The sequence below is a fragment of the Dermacentor variabilis genome, chromosome 1 (assembly GCF_050947875.1).
Source record: "Dermacentor variabilis isolate Ectoservices chromosome 1, ASM5094787v1, whole genome shotgun sequence".
NCBI lineage: Eukaryota > Metazoa > Arthropoda > Arachnida > Ixodida > Ixodidae > Dermacentor > Dermacentor variabilis.
In genome coordinates, this window is record NC_134568.1 from 25,620,465 (window position 1) to 25,632,494 (window position 12,030).

A 12,030-nucleotide genomic window follows, 5' to 3' on the forward strand; every position below is an offset into this window, starting at 1 on the left:
TCGTTTGCCAAATTTGAAATTTCGCTAGACCACGACGCGCTGTGGGATCGCATCAACGATGACGATGGAGCACTAGTGAAGATGAGTAGTCCAGTGACCATGTCAGCTATTAATAAATTTTCGTTATTGAATGTGCCCTCAGGTATGCTCTCCTATTTTTATTTTTATTTTTTCCGGTCACGCGATATGGGGGGGGTCGACTTACATTCGAGTCAACTTACAATCATGTAAATACGGTAAGATGACCCACATTGCTGCAGGCCAGATGATGTGAGCATACCATAAAACAGTGTAAGATTACATGATGACAGATCCCCAACCCTTCATCCAGACAATCTTGGTGATTTAAAAAAAAATATAGAAAACTGCAGTTCACTGCATTCGACCAAGAAACATGATGTGCACGCAGTCTCTGCATTGTGGGTGCCAAAATTGCTCGCATATAAGCAAAAGTGGTTGCAATGCACAGTGTCCGGAGATGACCTGCAGTTGTTCAAGGCACATCCTGCAAACTGCCTTGCACTCTTAGTGACTGCTCATGATATATGGGTACATCACTTCCAACATGAGAGTAAATCACAGCAAAAGCAGTGGAAACAAGCATCCTCTCCAGCCCCTAGGATGGTTTGGTTCATTCTGTTGGCAGGCAAAGTGATGGCTAAGGCCTTTGGGGATTGCAATGGTGTTTCGCTTGTGAATTTCCTGTAGAAAGGGCCAACTGATGTCCTGATTGATTGCCTGTAGGACGCCATCAAATTCAAAGGATCTGTGAGCCTCATAAAAGGGTCCTTCTCTATCAGCACAATATACCGTCACACTACACTGCTGTAGCAGTGGCTGCCATCACTCATGTGGTTATTCCATGATTCAGCACCCACAGTACTCGCCAGATTTTGCACCTCTTCTCTGATGAAAGCAGAACTCTCTCAGGTCTGCTTTTTCTACATCATTTTTTCCTCGTACAGCTGCTGACTGGAATGGCCTTCCGGCCGACATCGCTGCCATCCCTTGTCCATCCACCTTCATAGAAAGCGTCACCAATCACCTTTCACCGTAGATTAACGCATGGGTTCTGCTTATTTCTATGTAACCCATCCCTTATGTAATACCCCGTCATGGGGTCTTTAAGGAATTAAAAAAAAATGATGCAATCAATACTATGACCAACATTTTTTAGGAGAACCTACCTTCCAAATTTTTTTTTCTAGGAGGGATCAAGCACAGGAAAATTGTTGAACCAAGCGTATGAACACTCTAAGATCCTATGTTGACAGTCCTTTTAAGACCCAGGACAATTCTCCTAACCACCTCAGACCCAAAGACTGCTAAGGGACATAACTTTTTTTTGAAGTCGGTTCTTATTACTTACTGACTGGTATGTTACAAACGTGCAAAAACCATTTTTTCTTTAAATACTTTGGTTTGATGCTGAAGGCAGGATCTCCACGTAAGTAGAGAAAGTTGCCATCTCCTCATGATCCTTGCCATAAAAACTGTTTTAAAGTGAAGCTTTCTTTGCCTCTTCTTTTGACTTTTCCACTGCTGCTGCCGCTGTCTTGCATGCTGTGTTGGAGGTTGGTTCAGAGTGTGCGTATACATGGAGAGAGCATGGCAGAGAGGAAAGGTGACGCGAGAAACTTGTTTGGACCTTTCCTTCGCGTTGCACGTGTGCACAATGCGCTCTGGAGCTTCCTGGGTATCGTCACATTAGCCTCTTGACAGCTGTAATTATCCATGACCCACCGCAAAAGCATTGCAGAAACTGCAGCGCTTACCCTTCTACTAACGTGCAAGTCCTGAGGAGAGGTAGATAGAATGGTAGAGAGGGGGCAGGGCGAAGAGGCAGTGAATGGGTAGAATCGGTGCAGTCGCGAAATAAGTGAATAGCAGCCTTGCCACTCTTCGCTCGCAGTTCCCATACAGGGGAGAAGGGTGAGGCAGGGAAAAGGTGACGTGAGAACATAAGAAAACGCTACTACTATAGACACGGCTGCAGTTGCGAGCAAACTGGAGGTACGGTACGGTACTGTGCATTTCTGCTATTTCTGAAAAATAAACACCATGCAAATTTGTCAAGCAGACAACTGACACAGGGCGTGCAGATGCAAAGCCGCATAAAAGCACTGTACCTTCTAGGCACTGCACGTCAAATCAACACGTCTGTGCCCCCCCGTGTTAGCTATGAGGCTATAGCACTGCTTGACGTTACGGGTTCAATCCTCACCACGGCAGCCGGATTTCGATGGGAGCGAAATAGAAACACAGTCGTGCACTTGGATTTAGGTGCACTTTAAAGAACACCAGGGTATCAAAATGAATTCGGAGTCCACCACTACGGCGTACCTCATAATCCGATTGTGGTTTTGGTACGTACAGCCTCATAATTGTGCAACAATTCTGCCGTGATGCGATGTGCCATCTGAGGCAGTGACAATGCTCAACCCTCTCATAGGTTGTAAACAGTGGCGCACAACAATGCCTCAAGCAAACACGTCTCCCTATGTGTTCTGTGTATTATGCAGACAAACAGCAGTGGTGCATGTAAGGTAACATTTATCAACTCACTATTCTTGTATTGCACTAAACATTGAAGAAATTAAACATTTGCTGTCAGCATCACTGCTAATTATCATCAATCAAAGCAAACAGCACAGAAAGCTTCACTTACATTGATTCTCACATCGCATGGGATCCGCACAACTTTTTTGTTGGTCTAAACACAAAGATAATTGGAACACTGCATGGTAGGTTGGTATGTTGGTGATGCATACTGCGTTTTTGGGTCAACTCATGGTATTCAAAAGGCTGGTGCTTTTCGTCGGCTGTGACAATACAACAATCTATAGACTAAATTAGTGAGAACTTTTACAAAAACTGACAGCAGTACTGCGCCTAAACCATTTCTATACATCTGCATGCATCTCACTATATACACTATGAATACTTGCGCACTCGCTTCTGAATTAATCATGAAAATTATTAAATGCATGCAGCCAATTGGGTACCAAAGGTCTGAGGAGTACTCATTTTTTTTTTTTTTTTTGGTAGTGGTAAATATGCTTTGCTGGTTCCAAATCTGATATCAGGAGCTCTGCTGAAGGCTGTGTTGAAGGGCCTTTGCAATAAACAAGAAGAAAAATAGTTTGCCCCACATTTTTCCATAATGTATATCACAACCCAACTGACTACACAGCTGAGCTAAATTACTCTTGCAAGACATATATGTGTTTGTATTGGCCATGCAAACAAAGTTTGCTATAGTTCTCATTTTTTCATTTAACAGTCAGCGAGTGGAATCACATTCAAAGACGCATAATTGAAAGTGTACTAAAAATAAAAGTGCATTGCATTTTAGGCTTCTTTTTGTAACAATATTTTAGAGTAGCTTTTTGTTGCTTTTTTGTTTAATTCTTAGTCACTATACTTGTAGCATTATCCGAGCTAGTGACATTTTTTTTTTGCATCAAAATAAATTACTGAAACATTTTTTTCTGCTTATGAAGATGTCTGCAATCCATTATTTGCTTTTGCTCTCCCCATAAATTGATCTTCTGAGTCTTGTTTTTATGCTTGTTGCATGTATGGCTATTTTCATGGCATTTGTGGTTCGCTAACATATAATTCACAATTCCCTGTATATGCCTGTATCCTGGTTTTATGCATATGTCTATCATCACTTACTGAAACAATATTCTTGAGAAATCTACTGTTTGCACTTGTTTAAAGCTATGTAGTCCTTGTTACACTCGCACTCATCAGCACACGCTCACATTCCTGCTTGTGCCCTCAGGCTCACCAACACTCACATTCATCATAGTCACTTCCATTCTCACTCACCGGCACTGACTTACATACATACTCATGTCCACTTGCGGACAGTCACTCGCGTTCATATTTGCCTCTTCTTAACCCCCTTTCGGACCAGGCTGTTATCCCGGATTCTGACGAAAAATGGCAAAATTATTTTTAGAGAGACTAGTTGCCAACAAGTGTTACTTCCTAAGAAAGAAGAAATTCGCTTCTGGTTGCGATGTCCTATGAATTGTGTGTGATATCACCTGCCAAAAGCGCGGCTAAGCGTGGAGACAAAACTAGGCTCGTCCAGGGCATTTCTAGAAAATGCAAAGTACCGTTGACAAGCTGAGCTCATCCATGACCATTCTTACCAGAAATGCATTGGCGAAGCCAGCTTGTCCAAGGCACGAGTACATGTTGGCTGGGCTAGTCAGTTCATATAGCTGAGTAGACCTTAAATATGATCGCTTTGGCACAAACAAGGAAGGATGGAAGGGAGGAAGAGACGGAAGGAACAAGTGCACTCCTCTTGTTCCCTTCCGTTCTTCCTTGTTTGTGCCAAAGCGATCATATTTATGGTCTACTCCACGTCCAAGGCACAAAAGGGGTTAAAATCGCCACTGACTTTTGTTTGTACTCACGTTAACAGACACTCACTCCTGTTCATACTTACATCTATTCAAGCTCGCCGGTGCTCACCTTTTGTTACTCGCTAACTCTGTCTCAAGCCCGTAAATTGAATATGGAGCGAGTATGCCGACCTATGCTTAATATTATGTCTCTCTCAGCTGCACTCTCCATGTTTCTCTAAAAGGGTCATTTGGGTATAAAAACGATTTCTTTCTATCCATACAACTAGTCGAGATATTACCATGTTACTTATGTCCTGTTGACCATGTGAGCTCAGGATATTGTCACATGGTAGTGACGGTGAAGAAGGAAGCCAAACTGTGATTATAGAAACTGGCGTTTTATTGGGTGAACTTGTGCCCTCAAAAGCAGGCTATACTCAAACAGGGTGTCTACCAAGTTGACATTTCCAAATTCCCTGATTTTTCCAGGTTCTCTCTGAGTGAATTTGCAATATTCCCTGAGTAACACAGACCTTTGTGTTGTGTCAAGACGGGCTCCCTACATCATGTCGCCCAATGGTGTCACTCTCTAGTAAGCATGTTAAAAAATAAAAGCAACTTAATCCAGTTTGAATAGTAAGGGGTAGTGTTTATTTTATTCAAAAAGAAAACAGAAGGAAGGGTTTAGTAAAATGCACAGCGAATAAAATATCTTCGAAAGAAATAGTAAAACCCATTGCAAATCGAGTCGAGCATTCTCAAATACGAATATGAAAGAGATGCATGCAGAACATTTCCGAATATGAGCTATTTCTATCAACTGATAGCGAGCTAATTGTTATGTGGCCCGAACTTTATCACAAGTGAGATTATCTCGCAACAGCTGGTAAGTCAACCTCAACTGTCCTGACATACTCTCAGCCTGCACACAATGCCTCAGTATTGCGTTTCACAATTTTAAAGAGTTTTTCTGCTTGGATGAGGGACACCTGCATCTCGGCATCAGCCAACACTTTGCTTTTAGAGTGCAAGCTCCTTCAAAAAAGTGGCGGCATGCTTCCTTTCCTGTTTATTTCTGAATGCATAAGTCCTTTGTCTTCTTGTCCTCCTTCGGCTGTGCATTCGCCACACGGACTATTTGAAGCATCCTCTTGGACAATTGTACAGTCAGTGTCCGATTTTTCGGACTCCCTAGGGGCCGCGAAAACGTCCGAAAAAATGAATGCACGTCTTTAACGGCCCTTAAGGGTTCAAATTGCCACAGGCACGTCCGAAAAAGCTCTGAAGGCCTGCCAGTAGACTTATTAGACATATCAGTACTTGTACTGTGACGGGAGATGGCGGATGCACGCGTGTATAATTAAGGAATACGTACCGTGTCCCGTAACAGTTGCCACTTCCAACACTTGTTATGCTTCACAGCGTAACATTACTGTAATGAGGCGAAGCTGACTTTCGGGAACCGGCATTATGCAATGCGCTGTGCTTTCCGAACTTCGAAGCCAAACGCGATGACCACAAAGGCAGTATCGGTACCATTGCTGACAGCGGCGAATTTTTTCAATGAAAAACATGGCACAGAACGGCAAGAAGCTTAATACCTAACCTCGAAGCAGCTAGGCCTAGCATTGCCGCGGTGGTGGCTATGGCTGCAGGCGGGTCTGCGTGCGAGTGTTCCGGGTCGAGGCGGCGACGTTATCAAAATGACGGTGGTGGTGGTTTTGATTAATGCCATTTCGGACCTGCGGCCACGGCAAAAAGTCCGGAAAATCGGATGGCGAAGGGTTCTTGTGTCCGAAATTTCAGAAGTTCTTATACATTGACTCTATGGGGTACGTAGTTGTGCCGCGAAGCCGTCCGAATTATCTGGCGTCCGGAAAGTCAGTCATTGACTGTACTCTGGCAACTCCTCCAGCCGACGCGGCGTCAAAGAACATTCGTTACGATTCCTCTCGGTTGCTCGAGCCAGCATTACCACGACTTTCGTTCCCTTTCAATAAAATTACAGCTAATTTTCCCTGATAGAAGCACAAATTCCCTGAGTTTTCCCTGAGTTTTTCCAGACTACTCAAAGTCCCTGAGAATTCCCGGTTTTGCCCGGTTGGTAGACACCCTGCTCAAAGAACAACGATAGCAGTGAACACACTCGGCGATCGTCGAAAATCTGATCAGCAGGTCAAGCGCGTCGGCTTTTATACATCCGTCGCCGAATGTTCCAGAGTAACCGCTGGGACTTGCGTGTCTTCCACAAAGTTCTACACTATTCGCGTCGCGCATACATGCAATCAGATTACACAAGTTGTGGTGAAAGACAGCGAACGGAACCATTGATAACATTCCAGAAACTTCTTTTACATGCAGGCGCGTCCTGCGCTATGCGATAACATTTGTTGGGTGGTAAGAAGTGGTCGCCCGATAAAGATAAGGAAGTACGCGTGTCAATATGAATGAAGGTGGCCACAAAGAACTGTTTTGGATTTTCCAAGCTTAGAAACTGCTCTTGTATTGTGCAGGTGGACTGCATGTGGAAGAAAGAGCTGATTGTCGAGACAGCTCACTAGCCACAGGCCTGGGCAAGAAAAGTTTACTCCTTGGCACTGAGACAAGCTGTGGAACCAAAGGTAGCCACAAAGAAGTGCCTCAGCTACCCACAAAGAAGCAAGAATGCAGCCTCAGGAAAAGGTCTTCACCCGAGGCAGACGTCATCACAATACTGTCAGATGATGAGGAGTCCTTGCATCCTCCAGCAAAGGTCCCAAAGTTGTGCCAGCATGCATGCCTTTAGGTAGACTTTCAAGGTGCAGGCTTGTTAATACTAGTAATTTTATACCTCTCATGCACGAGGTTTAACAGTGCATTTCATCCCCTCCTTTTTTTCTTCTTTCTTTTTGATGGAGACAATCTAATGGTTGCCACAGTTGTTCTAAGGGGCCCGTACACCTTTCTAAAGTGCAGTTCTTGGCTGTTTGCATAAAGAATTTTTTATTTGAAGCAGTAGCAGGTTTACGAAAGTCTGAAGCAAGTTCAGCTTGTGCTCCTGCCTCCTCCAGTACAATGCTGTTTTCCATTGATCCTCAGCGCATTCCGCACCTGTGCCGGAGCTCTGCATCACATGTTGGTTGGCTGTGCAGAAAAGCTTGTCTTTGCTCCTGGCTTCAGCAGTTTTGTGTGCACAATTTATGTCAGCTGACAGCACTAGCTCCCACAAGCATTCTGATGACCAGTGCAGCAAGCTCATGTTCTTGATGTTGCTTGGTGTGACATTGGTTGGCTCCACTCTTGGCAAGAATCCTATCACCTTCAATGTTACGAGCTCCCTGGGACACCCAGGAGCTGTAATAGTTAGCCAACAAATGTGGAAGGCTGCTTAGGGGCCCTTTTATTATGTACGATGTGGTGAATTTCTCAGCCGATGTATGAACGTGGGAGCTTGAAAGAGTGGCTTGCACTTGTAAATTTACAATGGTATTTAAGGCAAGTCGGAGAGTGTTATAGTTTGTATATTGGGCCTTGTGCCCCGTGATCATGCAATGCTTTGTGACAGATAGTAAAGTTAAACTGCTGTCCATATCTTAAAACACTTGTGCTTGCTTGGACCTTGCTTGCTTGCCCAGAATAAACTAAACTCTGAGCAATCCGGGTCACTGCCGCCATGTTTTTACTTCAAGCTGTTGGTGTATGAATGCAAACCCTAGAGATGTGGATATGTAGTGGTGCTCAGGCACGTCAGTATTTTGTTAACTTCTTTTTATTGACTGTTATTGTGTACTTAAGCACTGTCTACACCTTTGCCACAAAAGGCAGGCTAGATCCATGTTTGCACCAAATTTGCACATTAAGCATATACGACCAAACATTGGTGGGCAAGCTTGAATGATTGTGCAAGTGCCTAAGGTGTAATGGTTGCCAAAGGCTTTCTGCAGAAGCAAAAAAGTGCCGTGTCAATTGTGCAGTGAAGGATCACATGAAAAAAGCACACAAAAAAATTCACCGCACCAGTGTAGGCTTAGTTTATGCTCTCAGGCTGTCCTTTTTTGTGGAAGCAATCAAAGCACTTCAACCGTTTTTAATTTTGTGTCTGCATCAATGATATGAAGATGCATGTTAAATAATTTTTTTAGTGATCATGAGCTTAACTAATTATGATGCAAGTGCTTGCGTTACAATTCCATGAAAACACTGTTAAGGCATAAGGTAAAGAAAAAAGAAGCTGACATGTACAACACAGTTGTGAGCTTCACTTCATTATTTTTGTATGAGAAATAAAACGGAGAGAGAGAGCATGTACTATTGCACAGAAGCACCATTCATGCACAGAGAAGAGAGATGTTTCTATCTACACTTTGTAACAGCAACACGAACAGACAACACACAAAGATAACATAGACCACGGGACAGGTGCTGATTCACAACTAAGTTTTATTCATACACAACAAGGTATGTACATACAGTATCATATCAAAATTCTTTACATATGTGTGTGTGCATAAATGAGCTTGTTGTGTATGAATAAAACTTAGTTGTGAGTCAGTGCTTGTCCCACGGCCTTTGTCGTCTTTGCGTGCTGCCTGTTTGTACTGTTGTTACAAAACGCTCTTACACCAGCTCTCCTAACTTTCCATCCTATTGCATGTTTCTGTCTGTATGCATGCCTAATTTATTAATTTTTTTCCTTGAGTGGGGACGAAGAGGTATTGGCTTGGTGTAGAAAAAGCGCTGAATAATAATAAAAACAATGTTTTTGTGCGAACTGGACTTGAACTGAAGATTGCAAATTTTGTTACTTTAAGATGAACCAAAAGAGAAAAGTAATAATATATATATATATATATATATATATATATATATATATATATATATATATATATATATATATATATGACTACCTCCTGCTGCACTTCTTATCCATGTACTGGCTACATTTCACCGTGGCAGGGCCTTGCAAGTAAAAGAGGTTTCTACCTTTGTGCTCTGCTCTCATGTTATCACTCTGGCCACATCAGTGACTTAATGGGTGCCTTTGTGGCATCCTTTGCGCTGATTCGTGGGCAGAGAGAAAAAGAAGAGGAATGATGGCAAAGAGAAAGTGTATCATTTTTTTTTAAACAACACTGTTCAGAGGTTTCTTTGATACAGTTCCTGATTGGCTTGCGACTGGCACACTAGAGAAACGGACGGTGGACCCCTCTGCAGGGGCCTTTACGCATGGCAGCAAATGCCGTTACCTGCACGTTTGGCAATAACTGAATATGTGAAGAAGTCAGGTACATTCAAAAGTTGAAGGGAAAAATCCGCCTCCATTCCACCCTGTGAAAGTGGATGTACAGCGAAGCTGTTGCTGATGTTAGACAAGTACTGACGTTAGACGACGTGAGACAAGTGCCATCACCATAAGTGAAGTATGTTACACATGCACACGTGTGCGGAAATTCAGCATACATCCTCATTCATCTAGGCCCTCTGCCAAGCGCGAGTGTGTTATTGAACTAATTTAATTTTTCAAGGTAAATTGTGTCAGAACATTTGTGAAGTACGACTTGCACACAAGCTGCAGACCTGATAGCTTTGGATTATAATTTGAATATACGAGAAAACATCATTTTGTTACGTAGAAACTCAAACAAAAGGCACTTTCCCAGCTGCCGTTCGATGTCTGTCTGAGTGGCTGTGGCCACCCAGACAGACCTCGCTTTTAAAAAATTATCAGCGCCAACCACGCAACTGCTCTAGTGCCAGTGCTCACGTGTTTGTCGTCTTCTTCCACAGCTGGCTCCGTTGTGCAAAAAACTATCCTCATCAGCAATGGCTTGAGCTTCGTCGTTTCCACAGCTGACTTGGTTGCCGCTCATCATTCCAGCGTAGAATTTCACTTCTATTGTAATGGGGAGGCCATGTTGATGGGGGTATGAGTCATTCATTCTCTTGCGAGGTGTATACATTTAATAACAGAAGTGATACACAAATGTGTGTGCGTGCCTAATCGCTACAATGACCACAGATTAGGACAATAAATATGTTCATACCTTGGTTCAGTACTCTGGGTCACCTCTGTGTCGTGCACTAAACAGCTTCGCTGGTCTTCCATCTTCACATAGTGGAAGGGCGCTGAATTTTTTTGGACAGTGTTTGCCATAATGTCGATTACGGTCGCAGCACATGCTGTGCGACAGATGCAAAGCGCGGAGAGCCCATATGTCAAGGACAGATACATTGTGTGCACACTTGCGTCACGCTCCCATGCACATGTGCGGTAGTGCAGCATATATTCTCCTTCTTCTCGGCCCTTCGCCAAGTGCAAGTGTGTTTTTGAACTAATTAAAACTTTCAAAGTAAATTGTTCCAGAAAATTCGTAAAGTACGACTTACACACAAGCTGCAGACAGATAGCTTCGGAATATAATTCAAATGTACGAGAAAACGTAATTCTATTGGGCGGAAACTGAAAGACAAAGCCCTTTTTCAGCTGCCGCTTGAGGTCTGTCTGAGTGGCCGTGAGGGGGCGGAACTGTTTTTAGACAGTGTTTGCCATAACGTCGATTACAGTCGCAGCGCACGCTGTGCAACAGATCCAAAGGGCAGAGTGCCCACGCATCAATGACAGATACATTGTGTGCACAAGTACATCACGCGTGGACACACGTGTGCGGAAGTACAGCTTGCATGCTTATTGTCCTAGGCGCTCTGCCAAGCGCAAGTCTGTTTTCGGACTAATTTAATTTTTCAAAGTAAATTGCGTCAGAAAATTTGTAAAGTACGAATTACAGATGAGCTGCAGACATGATAGCTTCGGATTATAATTCGAATATATGAGAAAACATAATTATTTTATGTGGAAACTGAAAGACAAAGCCCTTGTCCAGCTGCCGTTTGAGGTGTGTCTGAGTGGCCGGGGCCGCTAGGTAGCAGCATTCTTTTTGGGTGAGCATGAGCCCACGAAAAATCACAACCAACTAGAAGCTAACAGCTTCGCTGTAAAAAAAAAAAGATGCATTCAACTCATATTCATAATTTTATGAACATTTGCGCATGCCTAGCATCAGATTATGCTGAAATGTCTACGTATTTCTTTATTTAACACATAGGCAAGAACTAGTTTAAATTTTTTTATACTTCCTTGGAGTTAAACAGAGGCAGTGCGATTAATTCAATACTCTGATACTTACTGATGCATCTCAATCTGACATGAAAGCTGATAAAACCATGACAAGAGCTTGGTTTGAGGGCAGATGCTTGCATTTCCTGTCTGTAAAACTGCCTAGACATGTTTAGTATGAGACTAGAGATTCACCGCCTGCCGTTCAATTTATCTAAAGTCGTTATGAAGAATAAATAATCACTTTTTATCCTTATCTGCCCAAAAGAGCATGCCTAGGTGCAAAGCACTTAACTGAACAAGTAAACGATGTGAAGGTGCTAATTTAATTCAGTTGTGCTGCACATCTATGTGATATGACACAATTGAAACTCTGGTCTATTTCTAGTACTGCTCTTGAATGCTTCCAAGTGCCAGTGCTCACATTTTTTTACAAAGCACAAAGAAAAAAAAAAAACAATGTAGCAGTGGAAAAAAGCTTCATGATGAAAATGAAGACCATATTGACTCGTTGCATATAATAAAGCAGTCACGTTCCAGCCCCTAAAAGGAATATTTCAAGATGGCAAC

General features: G+C 42.9%; 1 protein-coding gene across 1 annotated transcript in view; it reads left to right on the forward strand.

Annotated features, from left to right (window-relative positions):
* Nucleotides 1-9,128, forward strand: part of LOC142575914 (uncharacterized) — a 134,282-nt gene extending 125,154 nt beyond the window's left edge. The window contains exon 15 of the mRNA XM_075685714.1: nt 6,881-9,128. Coding sequence (XP_075541829.1) covers nt 6,881-7,152 — 272 coding nt within the window. The 3' untranslated portion in view covers nt 7,153-9,128. The remainder of the gene's footprint in view (nt 1-6,880) is intronic.
* Nucleotides 9,129-12,030: the final 2,902 nt, after the last annotated feature.